General features: G+C 42.2%; 2 protein-coding genes across 3 annotated transcripts in view; both read left to right on the top strand.

Annotated features, from left to right (window-relative positions):
• The first annotated feature begins 332 nt into the window (after positions 1–332).
• On the top strand, positions 333–13,638 carry fkbp8 (FKBP prolyl isomerase 8). The gene is made up of 9 exons (XM_061887768.1): positions 333–475; positions 838–1,083; positions 6,170–6,339; positions 8,770–8,858; positions 8,951–9,171; positions 9,250–9,422; positions 9,492–9,569; positions 10,366–10,500; positions 12,395–13,638. The coding sequence occupies exons 2-9, from the start codon at positions 846–848 to the stop codon at positions 12,479–12,481; spliced, it is 1,191 nt and encodes a 396-aa protein (XP_061743752.1). The 5' UTR covers positions 333–475; positions 838–845; the 3' UTR covers positions 12,482–13,638.
• Positions 13,639–18,066: 4,428 nt separating this feature from the next.
• ell (elongation factor RNA polymerase II) overlaps positions 18,067–20,869 on the top strand; it is a 110,936-nt gene continuing 108,133 nt past the window's right edge. Inside the window, exon 1 of one of the 2 annotated variants that reach the window (XM_061888561.1) lies at positions 18,067–18,385. In XM_061888561.1, the coding sequence (XP_061744545.1) occupies positions 18,251–18,385 (135 nt within the window). In that variant the 5' untranslated portion in view covers positions 18,067–18,250. The remainder of the gene's footprint in view (positions 18,386–20,869) is intronic. The other variant, XM_061888560.1, reaches the window with a different exon arrangement.

The raw sequence follows: 20,869 nt of genomic DNA, 5'->3' as shown, positions 1-20,869 counted from the left end.
GCAGATTATATACGTGAATGTGACAACGTTTAATTTTGTGATTATTATTTTCATTTTAAAGAAAATAAACGATCGTTTAAAATAACGTCAAACTAAAGCTATAAAGCTGAGGCTAGCGTCAGACATATTTTTATTGCAAGTATCACGGGAAACTGCTGCTTGACAAAGTAAAATTTACGCTGTGGGGCGGTGACTTTTCGATTTTAAAGGTAAGTTCTTATAAATAATGTCACCCTTTCACGGAAGGCTTATAAAATTAAAGTCATTTAGGCAGAGATGTAAACGAAGACTCAAATGAAGTTCAGAAAAATCAGTCGGACTTTATTTTGAAACAAATCAAAGTCGGTTTTTCAGCTTTACCGGATATGAAAGCGATAGCATAGTTAAGCGTTTGTTTGGGTCCGTATGACGCTGTTAGCCATCTCGAGTTGATGGGGAGATTGCTTTGTAGCATAACAAGTCGCCGTTTACAAAGGTAAAACGTCTAAAAAGTTTATTTTACTCCAATAAAATACAGCATTTAACAATAAGAGTTGGCTCATTTTAAACCTGGTTAGCAGTAGCCGCGTTAGCTAGCTGTCAGCTTGTTATCTTGTCGAAGCCTGAAGGAACTTTCGAGAAACATCTTTAAAAACGTCAAGCTAGACCGTCAATGATACGTAGTTTTGCATATTCAACTAATTTACATCTTATTATTCTGCGAAATAAAAAAAAAACATACCTTTGAAGATGTTTGAAGTCGTCATGAGTAGCGAGACGTCGGACAGTGACGTCATGCTTAACAACTCTGCATAGTTGACAGTTTAAAATGGTGTCAATGTCTTCCATCGTTATTAGGTCACACTATGGACTCTGTTGACTTGCACGCAGCCAACCGGAGGAAGAGTGGAGGGACGACGTTGCTGGACAGCGGTGAAGACTTTGAGGTCCTGGATCAAGATGACCTTGACGACGAGCCACCTCCACTGGAAGATGCTGGCATGGTTGGGAAGGAAAACGAAAATGATGCACCAAAGTCCGTGAAGGCAGCTGTAGAGGAGGCTGTCCCAGCGGAAAAATCTCAGGAGTGGCTTGATGTGCTTGGTAAGTGCTTTGTTAGAACAGTGTTTTTCAACCTTTTCTGAGTCAAGGCACATTTTCTTTCCATTGAAAAAATCCCGAGGCACATCACCAGCAAAAAAGATTAAAAAACGAAACTCAGCAGCTGATATTGACAATAAGAAGTTATTCTCGCAATTGTTGGATATGAATTTAAAGGCCTACAGAAATTAGATTTTCTTATTCAAACGGGGATAGCAGGTCCATTCTGTGTGTCATACTTGATCATTTTGCAATATTGCCATATTTTTGCTGAAAGGATTTAGTAGAGAACATCGACGACGAAGTTCGCAACTTTTGTTTGCTGATAAAATAGCCTTGCCTGTACTGGAAGTATCAGACGATGTGCGCGTGACGTCATGGGTTGTAGGGCTCCTCACATCCTCACATTGTTTATAATCATAGCCACCAGCAGCAAGAGCGATTCAGACCGATGAAGCGACAATTTCCCCATTATTTGAGCGAGGATGAAAGATTCCTGGATGAGGAAAGTTAGAGTGAAGCACTAGAAAAAAAAGGTTAGGGCAGTGAGAGCGATTCAGGTGTTATTAGACACATTTACTAGGATAATTCTGGAAAATCCCTTATCTGATTATTGTGTTGCTAGTGTTTTAGTGAGATTATAAAGTCATACCTGGAAGTCGGAGGGGTGTGGTGACCGCCAGTGTCTCTGATGGAAGCCATGGAGGAGCCAAGAAAGTTGCAGCTGCCTTTTTGACAGCTGCTGCAGGAGGACGCAAGCTCCTCTCATGTCTCTGGTAAGAGCCGACTTATTACCACAATTCTCTCACCAAAACCTGCCGGTTGACATGTGGTCGGGAAACATGTTCGCTTGACCGCTCTGTTCCATATTAAAGCTTCACAACAGACAAAGAAACACCGGCTGTGTTTTGGTTGCTAAGGGCAGCTGCAATCCACCGCTTTCCACCAACAGCATTTTTCTTTATAGTTTCCATTATTATTTGAACAAATTGCAAAAGATTCAGCAACACAGATGTCCAAAATACTGTGTAATTATGCGATTAAAGCAGACGACTTTTAGCCGTGAGTGGTGCTGGGATAAAATGTCCGCTCCAACCAACAACGTCACAAGCACGCGTCAACATAAGCGTCATCATTCCTCAACGTTTTCAACAGGGAACTTAGCGGGAAATTTAAAATTGCAATTTAGTAAACTAAACCGGCCGTTTTGGCATGTGTTGCAATGTTAAGATTTCATCATTGATATATAAACTATCAGACTACTTGGTCGGTAGAAGTGGGTTTCAGTAGGCCTTTAAACCATAACTAACCATGCATCACTACTGTCACGACCTGTCACTTCACGCCGTGACTTATTTGGAGTTTTTTGGTGTTTTCCTGTGTGTAGTGTTTTAGTTCTCCTCCTTCACTCCTATTTTGTAGTTGATTGTCATGTCATGTACGGATGTACTTTGTGGGCGCCGTCTACTGCTCCACACGCTTTAAGTCTTTGCTGTCGTCCAGCATTCTGTTTTGTTTACTTTGCAAACAGTCCAGTTTTAGTTTTGTTTTGCATAGCCAGTCCTAAGCTTCAATGCCTTTTCTTAGCGGCACACGCCTTTTGTTTATTTTTGGACTAAGCATTAGATAACTTTTTACCTTCACGCTGCCTCCCGCTGTCGTCTGCATATTCTGATCACGACAAACCATGTTCCCGACATCTACGAAGCAACCTGCTGCCACATTATAGCGTCTTTGGTGCTATTTGTTGGCATCAAGAAAATATCCTTAATAGTATTAATAAACTAGATGAATAAATCTCTCGTAGGCTCAACAGTCCATATACAATCTTGATATTGCTAGCAAACATTGCTGAACAGCAGGGACATATACAGCTAAATAATGAGACAAAATATGAATTTCACAGCATAAAAACATGACAGTGTGCTTATTAATATAACATCAAATGTTATATTAGGTCCCTTTCATGTCATTATGTGTAATGTATATTCAGCTTATGCTTTGATATGCTCCGTAATGTATTTATTAGCACTTATGCTTTAAAGGGGAACTGGAATTTTGCCCATCCTTTACGATCCCTATGTAAGACAAGAGAACAAGTTTTGTTTTTTGTTTTTTACATCAAATAGTTTTATGGTAGTTACGATTGTTGATCATCCCAGTTGCCATGGTTATCTATTTTGTAGTTTTTATTTAATTAACAATATCACATAAAAGATTACATACAAAGCAAAACAAATGGTACTTAAGAATACAGTATTTATTTTGAAATCGTACTGAAACCTGAACGATCTGCTTCACATCCTTAAAATGCACAGGGCAGCACGGTTGACAAGAGGATAGTATGTGTGCCTCACAATTCAAAGGTACTGGGTCTGTGTGTAGTTTGCATGTTCTCCCCGTGACTGTGTGGGTTCCCTCCCTGTACTCCGGCTTCCTCCCACTTCCAAAGACATGCACCTGGGGATAGGTTGATTGGCAACACTAAATTGGCCCTAGTGTGTAAATGTGATTGTAAATGTTGTCTGTCTATCTATGTTGGCCCTGCGATGAGTTGGTCTTGTCCAGGGTCTACCCTGCCTTCCGCCCGTGTGCAGCTAGGATTGTCTCCAGCACCCCCTGTTACCCCGTAAGGGACAAGCGGTAGAAAACGGGTGGATGGATGGGCATTCTAAGTCATAAAATAGTACAAGTATAAGGTGGCTAACAATGTAGCTAATGGGAGTGCACTATCGTGCCCGTAAAGCACTCTTAAAAACATCCCAAAACTGCCAGCAATACTCAATTTACATCTTATGACCTGAATATTAACCAAGTAATACTGATATTGTTATTATAAGACTTAACACAGACAAACTATTTTAGTGGCGCCATGGTGCTGCTATAGGGCTCAAAGTCCATGTGATTTTACAAGGCAATGTGGGGATAAAGGCTTTGTTTACAATGTGAAAGCAAGCAACAAACTGGATTAAAATGGATCGTACAAATGAAAAAACAAGGGACCGTACCGAGAAAAACCGTAACCTATTCCAAAAGCTCGCTACCTGGAAAAATTATTTTAAAAATTGTGGAATTGACTCATATGAGCTATGAGCACGTCCGATGCATGAGAGATTTGAATCATCAAGTAAAGGAGCCGCCAAACATGTCTATATGACGTCAACAAAGTCATTTTTAATATTGGTGAAGAATTTCAGAATGCAAAGTTTGTTAAGGCACATTGTCCTCTGTTCAAATTGTGCGACATCTGCGGCATTGATCTCTTATGTGTCCGAGATGCGTGAGGTCCCCCGGCCTCCTTTCCTGAGCAGATTCCCCCAAAAAACAATCCCGTTGTTACTGTACATTGATTGTCACCCGCAGCTAGCTTGGCTAATGCTAACATGTGTGTGAATCTGAATAAAACATCCATCCATCCATCCATTTTCTACCGCTTATTCCCTTTTTGGGGTCGCGGGGGGCACTGGCGCCTTTCTCAGCTACAATCGGGCGGTAGGCGGGGTACACCCTGGACAAGTCGCCACCTCATCGCAGGGCCAACACAGATAGACAGACAACATTCACACTCACATTCACACACTAGGGCCAATTTAGTGTTGCCAATCAACCTATCCCCAGGTGCATGTCTTTGGAGGTGGGAGGAAGCCGGAGTACCCGGAGGGAACCCACGCATTCACGGGGAGAACATGCAAACTTCACACAGAAAGATCCCGAGCCTGGATTTGAACCCAGGACTGCAGGACCTTCGTATTGTGAGGCATACGCACTAACCCCTCTGCCACCGTGAAGCCCTTGAATAAAACATGCTTTGATTTAAACTTACCAGCCTGAAAATGCCAACATGTACCAGGTGATGGTGTTAAAAGTGAGGTTTGATCATCTCAGTGCTTTCAGGCTGTTCGCTGATAGATAGATAGTTTGTTAGTTAGTTAGTTAGTTAGTACTTTATTGATTCCTTCAGGAGAGTTCCTTCAGGAATAACCCACTTCCCTTAGCTTTGCGTTCACGCTGGAAATTAGAAAAGTCTCGCCAAATCCTTATTTTCTACTGAAGCGATCATGAACACGGTTTTTGCAGTTAATGATGTTGCAGGTTTGCACCATCTTTTGAACTGGTTAAAGAAAAAAAAGGAAACTTAGGCACATAGTCTTGCATTTACCAATATAAATAGCTACTCAGAGTCCAGCAAGACCGCGTTTCCACATCACTTTCAAGCCCTATTTTGACATATTGACTTGTAACTAAAGCCGAAGATGACGAGAAAGGCACAATAAAAATGCTCGTTTGCGGCCACCTATTTTTGGTTTTGTTTTGTTTTTTGCCTGCGCCTGGATTATGTTTAATCCTTCATTTAAACGGGAAATAAATGAATATGCCATCATTCGGCATCCCGTTGAAAGCAGACATTGTACAGTAAGTGACTATTTCATTATTTGTAGTTTGTATTTCTTGTTCAGCACTTAGCAGTAGTGTTACATGATGCTCACTGTTTAAGTAGAGCTGGCTCTCTTTAGAGCACAGCTTCTAAAACTTGTAACCCATCCTCCTTATAGTTAGGTTCACAAATACAAGGTTGTGTATCATCATTTGTCTCAAAGTAGTCATTGTCGGCTCTAATGAAGTCTGCAAGATTAGTAGTGTTGTTGAAGGGAAAACAAACATTGTGATGCAGGTGTAAAATTAATATGCCACTATACGCTTAAAAAAATATAAAAATACCTAAATATTCCATGTTATCATACATATGCCCTTTACTACATTACATACTGTATATACTTATAGCATTTATATAAAATATTGATGGAAGTTTTTAAATGTTTTTTAGAATGCTGTAAAAGCAGAATAGTGCGAATCCCATTTCCTCCATTGCTAGCAGACTTTTGCAAAAGTTTGTTTGCGATTTAAAATACATTAAAAAAGGATTGTAAATGATAGGCAAGATTCAAAAAAGTGTATGTTTGAGTCTGTCACGGTAATGACGTGGAAACATGACACAAGGTGGAAATTATCTTAATCACAGTAATATATTGCACATGCTTACCTAATGTAATGTCCTCTGTGTATTTTTTTGTTTATTGTTTGTCTGAAGGTAATGACCAACTGAAGAAAAAGGTCCTGGAGGCCGGCCATGGCAGAGACAGTCGTCCAGAGAAAGGACAAAATGTTAAGATTTTTCTGAAGACATTCCTGAAGGATGGGACACTGGTGGATGAACAGCAGGTGCTCTCGTTCACGCTGGGAGATGGTGATGTCATCCAGGTATTTTATTTCGAATGTTCTATTTGTGTGCTATACATTCATGCTTTCCTCAAAGGGGGTACTTGCAACCTTTATGCAGATGCCCAGAAGGCGCTAACTTTGAATTTTAGCCTTTTTTTCCCCCCGCCCTCTTATGACTTTTAGGACATAATGACGTAACTATGCCCGTGCTTAACACGTGCATGGGCATTCGTTTGTGTTGTTTGCTCATGATAGTTATTTGAATATCTAACACTAGCTATCATCATAACATCACTGCAAACTGTTTTGAAATGTTGTAAAATGAATACCTTGTTATGGTAACATAATATAGCCAGTGGTGGTGTTATATTGTTTGGTTTAAACCAGGGGTAGGGAACCTATGGCTCTAGAGCCAGATGTGGCTCTTTTGATGACTGCACCTGGCTCTCAGATAAATCTTAGTTGCCATTGCTTAACACGGTAAGTAGGGAATAATTCCCCAGTGTCAAAAATAACGTTCAAAATATAAAACATTCTCATGCATTTTAATCCATCCATCCAGTTTCTACCGCACCTGTTCAAGAAGTCGCATTAATGGTAAGAAGTATTTTATTTATTGTTGGTTAGCTTCAGAATAACAATGTTATTAAAAGAATACAATACTTATTATACTCTAAAAATGTTGGTGTTACTTAAACGTGCACGCATTTAGTTGTACTCAGTCTTAAAAAAAATATTGTATGGCTCTCACGGAAATACTTTTTAAAATATTTGGCTTGTATGGCTCTCTCAGCCAAAAAGGTTCCCGACCCCTGGTTTAAAAAATGTAACTGAGAGCTTGTTGCAAACAGCCCCTTTAACTCTTTGAGATGTTTGTGCATTTATAGTAGTTCTTGACCGCACAACATAGTCCTTCACTTATTGACAAAGCTATAGTATTTTTTTGCTAAGGGTTTGATAAAATTTGTCATTAGGTAGTTTGCCCTGTTGGTGGAGAGACTGTGCTTTAAAGGGGAACTGTACTTTTTTGGGGGTATTGCCTATGTTCACAGTCATTATGAGAGACATGAAGATGGATGTTATTTTTTTTAAATTCTAAATATTAAAGAAATGTGATCAAAAGTTTGTTTACATTGGAGCCTATGGGAGCCGCGCAGTTCCGCCTATGAAGGCCTTTAAAAACATCCAAACACCTCCATTGAGGTATTTATACCTCAATGGACCTACATGATGTATGTATATACACTGTATGTACTGTAGTAATGGGCACATTTTTAATCAAATTTAATATTTAAGTATTTTGGTCATGTTAAGCATATCAATCATTGGTACTTTAACTTAAGATTCAAGAATGTTTATTGTCATATGCACGGTTAAACAGACAGTTTGCCGTACAATGAAAATCTGACTTTGCTAGTCCACCTTTCAACAAGTTACACGGTACTAAGCTATAATAAAATAAAAATAAAAAATGTTATGTACAAGGCACAGTGAGTAACAACATTATTGCACATTCTGATTCACAGTCAACAGTATAAATATGGAGGTGACTTTGGGTCACAGCAGCAGTTTTAAAATTGTCTTTAGTGGTCAAATGTGAGAAGTGTCTACAGTGATGGTTTACAGTTCGAGGGTGGTCATGGTAGCTGTCTTGTTCAAAAGATAAAAGGAGGGGATAGCTGGGGCTGCTAGCATTCACAACTTAACATATGCGGCGCATTAATTTAAAAAAGGCATCCCGACATTTGCTTTTTTTTTCTTCGTTACTGATTCCTGCAGACTTTATGAGAGCAGACAAACATAATAAAAGGTCTGCTGTCATTAGGATGCCGACAGCAAGGATGTTCATATTTTCCCATTTAAAGGAAGAAAGACTTGGTGGAGGGACCAAGTGTCTTTTCGTGTCTTTGTGGCTATTTCCGGCTCCTAAATGACTGTCAAAGTGTACCTACTTGTCAGATTACCTCCTCACACTTCTTGTGTCCAGATGAGATGCATGATTTATGATCTACAATAAACTTTCAAGGAGCAAGGAAGCGAGAAAGCATCAGACCACTCGATAATGTACACATAGACACACCTGGAATTGATCACAGCGCCGCTATAAATAGTTTTTCTGCGTTAGCGCTTATAATAACAATGTCACTAATACTTGCTAAATATTCAAGCCACAAAATTTATATAGAGTATCGTTGGCCGTTTTTGGATGGTGATGCGTCAGATTTTATGGGAGGAATAGTGGAGCTCCCATTGGCTCCGCTGAAAGCTGACTTTTTTTTTACGTTTATTTAATACTTAGAATGCATGAAAATAAAACCCATACGTCATGTCTTTTGTAATGATTGTGAACGATAGGCAAAATCCCCTAAAAGTGCAGTTTCCATTTATATGTTTGCATATAAATGGAATGCAGGAGAAAAACTGCAGATGTCTGGTCAGTGAATTAAGCATTTTGTACTGTACTTTCAGGCACTGGACCTCACAGTGCAACTCATGGAAATAGGAGAGAAGGCCCTCATCCTAACAGATGCAAAATATGCGTATGGTACACGAGGAAGGTAGAGATGTTGTTGTTTTTGATTTTTGTTAAATTTAATGATGACGTTTATGAATGTTCTAATTGAAACTTTGGAGTATTTTTTTCCTCCAGTTCAGAACCAGAGGTCCCCCCTAATGCTGAGCTGTCCCTTGAGGTAGAACTGATTGAAGCCACTGATGCACCAGACTTAGAGCTGTTAGCTCCGATAGAAAAGATCGCCCTGGCCAGCCGTAAGAGAGAAAGAGGCAACGTGCATTATCAGCGGGGTGACTACGCTTTTGCTGTCAACTCTTACAGCATTGCTCTGCAGATTACGGAGTCCAGCTCTAAAGGTAGGGCAACAAAGGTGTTGGTTGTTTTCTGGAAGGAAGCTCTTTTTTTTTCCATCTCTTGTATATTTTCATCCACAGTCGATATAAGCCCAGAGGAGGAAAACGAGCTGGTTGACGTGAAAGTGAAGTGTCTGAACAACATGGCAGCCTCGCAGCTCAAACTGGATCACTATGAGGCGGCTTTCAAATCGTGCGTTTCAGCCCTCGCTCACCAGCCAGATAACATCAAAGCACTTTTCCGCATGGGCAAGGTACTTTTCCCTACTGTGCCTTTGCCCCTGGCGTTGTTTTAAGCTTACCATCGTGTGCTTGCACCCAAGGTGCTGGCCTTGCAAGGCGAATACGCAGAAGCCATTCAGACTCTGAGGAAGGCACTGAAGCTGGAACCAAGCAACAAGGTACTTTTCACTTTGCAGCAAAGTGCTATAGAACACAATTGAAAGTTACAGAGTGTTCCCAAACATTGTCAGCCATGTTTTTAATATTTTAGTCAACTAAATTTACTTTAATTTCAGCTGACGAAATAAAATGTTATGTATTTTCGTTGACTAGAACTAAATCAATTTAGATGACTAAAATTAGACTACAATACATTTTCGTCAAAAGGCTATGACTAAAACTAAATTTAAAACTGCTGTCAAATTTAAATCTGGTATAGTATTACTTGTTTTTACTATTGCTTGCCACCAGATGGCGCTGTGAGGTAACCTATCATGTCCTGACCTACAGTTAGTGGTACTGAGCTGCTGATTCATCATATCAGAGGATCTGCTTTCGTGTGGCTTTAAATAGTTCAGTTTCCCTTGCACCACGGTCAGATCTTGTGCCTCCTGTTCAGCTCCAACAGATGGACATACAAGGTTCTTATGTCCTCCGTGTGTGGGATCCATGGCAAGACACCACTTATTCCTACACCAATCTGTCAAACAGCACTTGGCCTTTTTGAGCTTTCTGTTCAACAGATGAAGTGGAAATTACACACAACAGCACACTTGAAAAATGAAAGTCATTATTGATGTTGACTAAGTAGTGTCCGAGAATGATTGAGCTTCTGTAATTATTCTGTGCACAAATCATCCCTGAACCTCCTGAGTCTTTATGTAAAGATGTTGTCTTTCTTAAATCTGCTTTTGCGAGTGTGTACTGGTTTCCAGTGGATAACTTAATTATGTCCCTGGTTTCTATCCTGCAAAGACAATCCATGCAGAGCTGTCCAAACTGGTGAAGAAACACTCTGAACAGAGAGGAGCGGAGCAGGCCATGTATAAGAAGATGCTGGGGAACCCCACAATCAGCATCCAACAGAAATGCTGGGCCAAATCGTCATGGGTGAGTTTTGATGCCCAATCAAGTCAGAGCCAATCTTCGCACATTACATTTGGTAAGAATCAGGATAAATGTAGAGATCCAGTGTTTTTTTATAAACCTTAAAGGCCTACTGAAATTAGATTTTCTTATTTAAACGGGGATAGGTTCATTTTATGTGTCATACTTGATCATTTCGCGATATTGCCATATTTTTGCTGAAAGGATTTAGTAGAGAACATTCACGATAAAGTTTGCAACTGTCGGTGTTAAGAGAAAAGCTCTGCTTCTATCAGAAGTCGCAGACGATGACGTCGCAAGTGTGGGGGCTCCTCACATATTCACATTGTTTTTAATGGGAGCCTCCAACAAAAAGTGCTATTCGGACCGAGGAAATGACAATTTCCCCATTAATTTAAGCGAGGATGAAAGATTCGTGTTTGAGGATATTGATAGCGACAGAGTTAAAAAAAACGCAAATGCATTCCGATGTTTTTAGACACATTTACTAGGATAATTCTGGGAAATCCCTTATCTTTCTATTGTGTTGCTAGTGTTTTAGTGAGTTAAATAGTACCTGATAGTCGAAAGGGTGTATCCACGGGTGTGTTGACGCCATTGTCTCAGGGAAGTCGACGGCAGCTTCATGGACGGCACAAGCTCAGCTTTTCTCTGGTAAGAACTGACTTTAACCACAATTTTTTCACCGAAACTTGCTGGTTGACATGTGGTCGGGATCCATGTTGGCTTGACCGCGCTCTGATCCATAGTAAATTTTCACCTCCGGGAATTTTAAACAAGGAATCACCGTGTGTTTGTGTCGCTTAAGGCTAAAGCTTCCCAACTCCATCTTTCTACTGTGACTTCTCCAATATTAATTGAACAAATTGCAAAAGATTCAGCAACACAGATCCCAAAATACTGTGTAATTATGTCGTTAAAGCAGACGACATTTAGCTGTGTGTGTGCGTAGCGCTCATACTTCCTTAAAACGCGTGACATCTTGCATACACGTCATCATTACACAACGTTTTCAAGACGAAGCTCCCGGGAAATTTAAAATTGTAATTTAATAAACTAAATAGGCCGTATTGGCATGTGTTGAAATGTTAGTTTATATATCAATGATGAAAACTTATCAGACTCCGTGGTGGGTAGTAGTGGGTTTCAGTAGGCCTTTAAAGTCACTATAGCGCAAATGAAACAGTCTGTGTGATTAGATATCTCCCATGTTGGCTTTGGTTGAGGTTTTTACACGATGAAGCAAGCACTTTTCTACTATTTCTACTATTTTCTACTGTGAATTTATATTAACACTTGTTTTAAATATGTATGTTCTCTGCAATTATCTTGGCTATGGGGATAGTTTATTGATTAATTTTAATTTAAAATATTCTGAGCTACTGTTTTGAGGCCAGTACATTTAGCAGAATAATTCAACAGCGCCTTTAGTCCTGAGTTTATTAAGATCCTTTTTAGCAGCTATTCTTCCTGGGGTCCAACAAAATTATACATACAAAAAAACACCTTAAACAGCAAGAACAAACAATTATAATACGTTTCAAAATAAAACAACGTGTGTGTATACGTGTGTGTGTGTACAAACTACAAATTATTTTATGTTGTATCACATACAGTTATAATATCTCATATCTGCTGGTTCCAGCCCATTAATGCATTCCACTTTGCCTCAACTGCTTAATCAAAAATCTGTTTCACACATTTTACAGTATTCTTAACAATCAATAATTTTACCATCCCTGGTTGTAACCAAGCTGTGCAGTTCATCTCCCCATGAAAGCAAGTGTATGTTTTCACAACTTTTGACAGTGGAAGGAACGAAGCTGTTACACAAACAATTGACTTGCATTGCATTATTGACACACGCTCTTCTCTTTATGTTCCCCGTTTTCATCAGGGTCTTAGCTGGAAGTGGTTATTTGGCGCCACTGCGGTCGCCATCGGCGGCGTGGCGCTATCAGTGGTCATGGCTGCCAGAAATTGAAGCGATCGGACCAAGATGCACATCTGGCAGCAGTGCCTTCCGACCGACCTTTTTGGGTCAAAGTGGGGGCGGACATGTCATTCTGTTGCCTCTTCACTCTCCTGACTGTTCTGTTCTGCTTACTGGGAGCTTGAGTCATGCATTTTTTTCATACACACTTACACCAATTTTTTGTCTTCACTACTTGAAAGTAGAGCGGCAATAGTTTGGGGAAAAACATTTAAATTCAAATTTGTCTTTTCGAAAATTCCGATTCTTTTGGACATTTTCGCACACGTTATCTTAATTATTAGACTCCTTACTGCTTTAAAAAACAAAGGTCTTTATGAAGTTTTTTATGCAAGGTCCCTGTCCTTCCTTAACCTTTTAATAGAAATGAAACGAGCCAACATAATTATTTGGGGAGCTGACTGATGGTAGTCAGCAGCTGGAACCAGGGCAGCAGAGCCAACCTGCCCTGGCCGGCAATGCTCGCTGGAGAACGTGTGCTGACAGGTCTGCGTGAGTACTTGAGTAAAATAACTTTGTGATACAGATTCAGTTTTTTTTTTTTTTTCTCGTCAATTAGAAATTAGCTAGTGTGGTAGTGTGTATCCTTGTCATGATTTGTTTTGTAATATTTTTTTTTTTGTGCAGCGTTGAACGCATCGTTGAAAGCGAGGTTGGGGCTCAATGTTAAAACACAATTGACTTAGGCTCAAGTGAGCCCCCGTGACCCCGAAAGTGATAAGCAGTAGAAAATGGATGGATGGATGGATGGACTTTGTAGTGGTTGTTGCACATTTGATCATTCCAAGTACAACATGAAGTAAAAGTAGTAGTAATCACCATGACGACAAGGGTGGAGTACAGCTACATTGAGGTTTGACACTGCAGAAAGAAAGATTTATTTTTTTAAATTTCCGTCACTTATTATACCTCAGGTTAATGTCGATTGTGACCAAATGTTGAAAAAGTCTAGTATGGACGGTGTGGTTTTTCTCTTCTTCTTTTAAACTATTACTTTGGATGTTAATTTAATTCCAGCTTCATAGCTTGTTGTGTTGCAGTTATGCACCCCTGCGTGAATGAGACTCTTAATAGATCTAGTGGTCATTGCAACTAAGATTCACTGTGTATTTATTTGATTTACACTAGAATAAAAGTTTATGTCCTCACAGCAGTGTAAATGTTTTATTTGGGGATTTTGATTCTTAACGCGGGACAAGCGGTAGAAAAAGCATGGATGGATTCTTAATAATAATAATAATAATGGATTAGATTTATATCGCGCTTTTCTATTATTAGATACTCAAAGCGCTCACAGAGAAGTGGGAACCCAGCATTCATTCACACAAAGGTGGTGGTAAGCTACATCTGTAGCCACAGCTGCCCTGGGGTAGACTGACGGAAGCATGGCTGCCAGTTTGCGCCTACGGCCCCTCCGACCACCACCAATCATTCATTCATCATTCATTCACCAGTGTGAGCGGCACCGGGGGCAAGGGTGAAGTGTCCTGCCCAAGGACACAACGGCAGCGATTTGGATGTCAATAGGTGGGAAGCGAACCTGCAACCCTCAGGTTTCTGGCACGGCATGGCCACTTCTAATTATATCAGTGCCCTCGTGGTTAGAGTGTCCGCCCTGGGATCAGTGAGTTGTGAGTTCAAACCCCAGCCGAGTCATACCAAAGATTATAAAAATGGGACCCATTACCTCCCTGCTTGGCACTCAGCATCAAAGATTGGAATTGGGGGTTGAATCACAGAAATGATTTCCAAGCGCGGCCACCGCTGCTGCTCACTGCTACCCTCACCTACTAGGGGATGGGTCAAATGCAGAGGGTAAGTAAAACTAATTTGTATACACTAGCCTTAAAATAGACCCCCCCCCCCCTTTTAGACCAGTTGATCTGCTGTCTCTTTTCTGCCCTGTGTGGAGAGGTTATTAGGTGACCACGGAATGACGCGTCAGCTTTTTAAGGTCGGGACCCCGGGTGGACCACTCAACAGTTGGGGACGTCTCTGCGCTGCTGACTTGTCTCCACTCAAGATAATCTCCTATGGACTGGACTCTCACACTATTAACTAGATCCACTCGACGTCCATTGCACCGGTCGCCCAGGGTGGAGGTCCCCTCCAAGGTTTCTCATTGTATGCCATTGGGTTGACTTTTTTTCTTGCCCTGATGTGGGATCTGAGCCGAGGATGTTGTTGTGGCTTGTGCAGCCCTTTGAGACACTTTAGATTTAGGGCTATATAAATAAACTTTGATTGATCGAATTTCACCACACTTAGTCTGTGTGTGACTATTAGTGGTACTTTAACTATAGCATTGCTCACAAACTAAACCATTAGGGCAGGGGTCTCAAACTCAATTTACCCGGGGGCCACTGGATTCAAGAGTCTGGGTGAGGATGGGTCGCAAGAAAAGATTTCTTAAAAAAATGTTTTGCATACTCAGCATGTTTAGTTTTATAATGACGTTTCAAATTGTATCCCTTGTGCACCGCAACTTTTTCTGTGCAAATAAGACACGTCGGGGTGCCCCTGTGCTCAACAAAGAAATATTGCATCTCCCACTTTTCCTGGAATTGTCTTTGCTCATCACTAACCCTTCTCTGAAATGCAGGCTTTGAAAAAAACATGTTTGGGGTTGTGGAATATATTTGTATTAAGCTGACGCACGGAGATTAATGTTATTTCCGCAATGTGTGTCGTTCAGCTTTTCATCCTTACAGCAACACGGCGGTCGGCGGATAATAGTGAAAGTACCGGGTTAGCAAGCGCAAAAAAGTGACGGCTCCTGTAGTGTTACCCGGCGTCATATAGAAATACCGTATTTCCTTCAGTTGCCAAAGGGCATATAGTATGCGCCTGCCTTGAATTACTGCCGGGTCAAACTCGCTTCCCAAAATAATTAGCGCATGCTTAGTATTACCGCCTGGTCAAACGAGTGACACTTCCCCTGTCATCATTTTCAAAATGGAGGAGGCTGATTTAAATACCGGTAATTTGAAATCGCATAAAGGGAAGAAGATTAAGAGCTATACAGTAGAATTTAAGGTACAAGCTTACGTCACACTCAAATTTTTACTGCATACCTTTGGTAAGTGCCGGAGTGAGAAGAGGTTTTGAAATAATTAGCGCATGCTTACTTTTACTGCATGACTTTGGTAAGTGCAGGAGTAAGAAGAGGTTTTAAATTGATTAACGCCCCGGCGGCAATTCAAGGGAATACGGTATATGTAGTGTTCATCGTGTGAGGCAATGCATAATAAACAATAAAAAAAAACAACGGTTTGAATTGGTCCAGGTTATCGGGGACTGTTATTACTGACAGACAGGTGTCGCGGTGTGATTGCAGCCAGGCACGTAAGAAAACCCTCGTCTTCATGGCAACGTCTTTGTCGCTTTCACTCATTTGCCGCTTTTCCACTAACGCAAGGGTAGGCAACCCCGAACGTTGAAAGAGCCAATTTGGACCCAAATAACACAACGCTGTCAAGCGTCATTCATGTAAAACTCGCGGGCCGCACTAACATTAAAGTTTCATATTAAGGTGGGGGCCACAAAATAACGTCTCGCGGGCCGAATTTGGCCCGCGGGCCGCATGTCTGTGACCCCTGCATTAGGGTAAAGACAAGTGGCACGGTACATTTAAAAGCTAAACATTTTGTGTGTTTGAAAGAAGCACCTTTGGATTGTTTTTTGGTGTTTACTGGTTGGACTCTTCCCACACAGACTTAGAGTGACGTAATAGAATGATCTAATACATCCTTCCTTGCAGTTAAGCCAGCCTCTTCTTTGAACTTACATCAAACTAGTTTTTTTCCCCCCCCAAATGCGTGACGGTAAAACAAATGTTAAAAATAGCACTATTACAGTGAATAGGATAAAGAACTACAAAACGCGTTTGATAAATACAGTGGGGCAAAAAAGTATTTAGTCAGCCACCGAATGTGCATGTTCTCCCACTTAAAATGATGACAGAGGTCTGTAATTTTCATCATAGGTACACTTCAACTGTGAGAGACAGAATGTGAAGGAAAAAATCCAGGAATTCACATTGTAGGAATTTTAAAGAATTTATTCGTAATTTATTGTGGAAAATAAGTATTTGGTCAAAGCTCTCACTGATGGAAGGAGGTTTTGGCTCAAAATCCCACGATACATGGCCCTATTCATTCTTTCCTTAACACGGAACAATCGTCCTGTCCCCTTAGCAGAAAAACAGCCCCAAAGCATGATGTTTCCACCCCCATGCTTCACAGTAGATATGGTGTTCTTGGGATGCAACTCAGTATTCTTTTTCCTCCAAACACAGCGAGTTGAGTCTATACCAAAAAGTTCTGTTTTGGTTTCATCTGACCACATGACATTCTCCCAATCCTCTGCTGTATCATCCATGTATCCATTTTGGTATCAACTCAACTCGTCGTGTTTGGAGCAAGAAGAATACTGAGTTGCATCCCAAGAACACCATAACTACTGTGAAGCATGGGGGTGGAAACATCATGCTTTGGGGCTGTTTTTCTGCTAAGGGGACAGGACGATTGATCTGTGTTAAGGAAAGAATGAATGGCCTCAAACAGTGAGACTCCAAACTCCACTAAGGCCATGACCAAAGAGCTGTCGAAGGACACCAGGAAAAGAATTGTAGACCTGCACCAGACTGGGAAGAGTGAATCTACAAAAGGCAAGCAGCTTGGTGTGAAAAAAAATCAACTGTGGGAGCAATTATCAGAAAATGGAAGACATACAAGACCACCGATAATCTCCCTTGATCTGGGGCTCCACACAAGATCTCATCCCGTGGGATCAAAATGATCATGAGAACGGTGAGCAAAAATCCCAGAACCACACGGGGGGATTTGGTGAATGACCTGCAGAGAGCTGGGACCAAAGTAACAAAGGTCACCATCAGTAACACACTACAAATCCTGCAGTGCCAGACGTGTCCCCCCTGCTTAAGCCAGTGCATGTCCAGGCCCGTCTGAAGTTTGCCAGAGAGCACATGGGAGAACGTCATGTGGTCAGATGAAAAACTCAACTCGTCGTGTTTGGAGGAAGAAGAATACTGAGTTGCATCCCAAGAACACCACACCTACTGTGAATCATGGGGGTGGAAACATCATGCTTTGGGGCTGTTTTTCTGCTAAGGGGACATGACGATTGGTCCATGTTAAGGAAAGAATGAATGGGGCCATGTATCGTGAGATTTTGAGCCAAAACCTCCTTCCATCAGTGTGAGCTTTGAATGGTTGACCAAATACTTATTTTCCACCATAATTTACAAATAAATTCTTTAAAATTCCTACAATGTGAATTCCTGGATTTTTTGGTTCACATTCTGTCTCTCACAGTTGAAGTCTACCTATGATGAAAATTGCAGACCTCTGTCATCATTTTAAGTGGGAGAACTTGCACAATCGGTGGGTTTACTAATTACTTTTTTGCCCCCACTGTATATTTCCAAAACGGAATGTGCGATATATCGACATCACGTGACATTATTACTGTAAAGTGTTGCTCATGTAATTGCGCATAACAACACACACCTTGGCACTTGGCCTTAGAATTTAGGCGTTTCGTTACAAAACTCCTCCTTAATTTATTGCGCCACGGGAGTGTCGGGGCGATACGTGACCAGGGTTGACGACTTTAGCGTTTGACGCTTAAAGCCAATTTGGAGCAAGAAAACGGGGGAAATTGTCCGTCCGCGCGGCGCACAAGTGCGTGTGCGAGGGAGCGCGTGTGCGCGCATGGTGGGGTGAACGGCGAGCAAAGATGGCGGCGCTGAAAGAGGAGCGGTGCTACGCGCTGTCCTGTGGAAGAGTGAGCAACGGCAACAACGTCTCCGTCTTTCACGTCAAACTCACTGACAGCTCGCTGAGGGCCTTCGAGGGCTACCGGGGCGGCAAGGTAAGACCGGGCGAGACGTTCTCTCCGGGGGTGGGGAAGTGAGCCCCTCGCGGTTGTGACAGGCGGCGGTGTGAGGGGGTGGGGGGGTACTCCAGGCAACTCACTAACCCCACTTTTGGGTCCCGACAGGCGGCCACGCCGAGCTAGGTGTATCCGCTAGTTCCCCAGCAGTCTGGTGGTGTGTGCGAGGTAGCTTTTTCTGGTAGCTACACCCAGACCTCGAATGCACCTTTTTCTCTTTACTACTCAACTTGTATTTAATTTTTTTTTGGTGTCGTTTCCCCCTCTAAATGTCAAACTTAGATGTTTTCCAGAAAGTTTGTTGAGCTGTCAAAACAATCCGGTGAAGCAGCAGTGCCATTTATCAACCTGTATCAGGGGTGTCAAACGTACGGCCCGGGGGCCGGATCAGGCCCGCGCAGAGGTTTTATCCGGCCTTGTGGGATGAATTGGCATATTTGCAAACCCTCTCGAAAATTTCCCTGGGTGACCATTCTCCCGAATGTCTCCGGATTTCCACCCGGACTTAAAGGCCTACTGCAGGGGTAGGGAACCTAGGGTTCTAGAGCCAGATGTGGCTCTTTTGATGTCTGCACGTGGCTCTCAGATAAATCAATCAATGTTTATTTATATAGCCCCAAATCACAAATGTCTCAAAGGACTGCACAAATCATTACGACTACAACATCCTCGGAAGAACCCACAAAAGGGCAAGGAAAACTCACACCCAGTGGGCAGGGAGAATTCACATCCAGTGGGACGCCAGTGACAATGCTGACTATGAGAAACCTTGGAGAGGACCTCAGATGTGGGGACCGAAAGCAATGGATGTCGAGCGGGTCTAACATGATACTGTGAAAGTTCAATCCATAGTGGCTCCAACACAGCCGCGAGAGTTCAGTTCAAAGCGGATCCAAGACAGCAGCGAGAGTCCCGTCCACAGGAGACCATCTCAAGCGGAGGCGGATCAGCAGCGTAGAGATGTCCCCAATCGATACAGGCGAGCGGTCCATCCTGGGTCCCGACGAGCGGTCCATCCTGGGTCTCGACTCTGGACAGCCAGTACTTCATCCATGGTCATCGGACCGGACCCCCTCCACAAGGGAGGAGGGGACATAGGAGAAAGAAAAGAAGCGGCAGATCAACTGGTCTAAAAAGGAGGTCTATTTAAAGGCTAGAGTATACAGATGAGTTTTATCTTAGCTGACATTGCTTAACACGATAAGTAATGAATAATTCCGCTGGTAATCAGTGTCAAAAATAATGTTCATACTATAAAACATTCTCATGCATTTTAATCCATCCATCCGGTTTCTACCGCACCTGTTCAAGAAGTCGCATTAATGGTAAGATGTATTTTATTTATTGTTGGTTAGCTTCAGAATAACAATTTTATTAATAAGAGACTTATTATACTCTAAAAATGTTCTTACTTAAAAATGCACGCATTTAGTTGTATTTAGTCTTAAAAAATATATAATATATGGCTCTCACGGAAATACTTTTTAAAATATTTGGCTTGTATGGAGGAGTTCAAGTACCTAGGAGTCTTGTTCACGAGTGGGGGAAGAGTGGATTGTGAGATCGACAGGCGGATCGGTGCAGCGTCTTCAGTAATGCGGACGTTGTATCGATCCGTTGTGGTGAAGAAGGAGCTGAGCCGGAAGGCAAAGCTCTCAATTTACCGGTCGATCTACGTTCCCATCCTCACCTATGGTCATGAGCTCTGGGTCATGACTGAAAGGATAAGATCACGGCTACAAGAGGCCGAAATGAGTTTCCTCCGCCGGGTGGCGGGGCTCTCCCTTAGAGATAGGGTGAGAAGCTCTGCCATCCAGGAGGAGCTCAAAGTAAAGCCGCTGCTCCTCCACATCGAGAGGAGCCAGATGAGGTGGTTCGGGCATCTGGTCAGGATGCCACCCGAACGACTCCCTAGGGAGGTGTTTAGGGCACGTCCAGCTGGTACGAGGCCACGGGGAAGACCCAGGACACGTTGGGAAGACTATGTCTCCCGGCTGGCCTGGGAACGCCTCGGGATCCCCCGGGAAGAGCTAGACGAAGTGGCTGGAGAGAGGAAAGTCTGGGCTTCCCTGCTTAGGCTGCTGTCCCCGCGACCCGACCTCGGATAAGCGGAAGATGATGGATGGATGGATGGGCTTGTATGGCTCTCTCAACCAAAAAGGTTTCCGACCCCTGGCCTACTGAAACCTACTACCACCCACCACGCAGTCTGATAGTTTATACATCAATGATGAAATATTAACATTGCAACACATGGTAAATGGTAAATGGGTTGTACTTGAACTCTCGCGACTGTGTTGGATCCATTATGGATTGCACTTTCACAGTATCATGTTAGACCCGCTCGACATCCATTGCTTTCGTCCTCTCCAAGATTCTCATAGTCATTTTTGTCACCGACGTCCCACTGGGTGGGAGTTTTCTTTGCCCTTATGTGGGCCTACCGAGGATGTCGTAGTGGTT

Source organism: Nerophis ophidion, linkage group LG26 (genome assembly GCF_033978795.1).
Source record: "Nerophis ophidion isolate RoL-2023_Sa linkage group LG26, RoL_Noph_v1.0, whole genome shotgun sequence".
Classification (NCBI taxonomy): Eukaryota; Metazoa; Chordata; class Actinopteri; order Syngnathiformes; family Syngnathidae; genus Nerophis; species Nerophis ophidion.
Note: the sequence above shows the minus strand (reverse complement) of the source record. Positions and strands in the feature narration are given on the sequence as shown.

Coding starts and splice junctions, on each gene's coding strand:
- fkbp8 (XM_061887768.1), top strand. CDS start 846: ATGGACTCTGTTGACTTGCACGCAGCCAACCGGAGGAAGAGTGGAGGG. Junction 9,172..9,249: donor TACGGAGTCCAGCTCTAAAG/GTAGGGCAACAA, acceptor TTTCATCCACAG/TCGATATAAGCCCAGAGGAG. Junction 9,570..10,365: donor AGCTGGAACCAAGCAACAAG/GTACTTTTCACT, acceptor TATCCTGCAAAG/ACAATCCATGCAGAGCTGTC.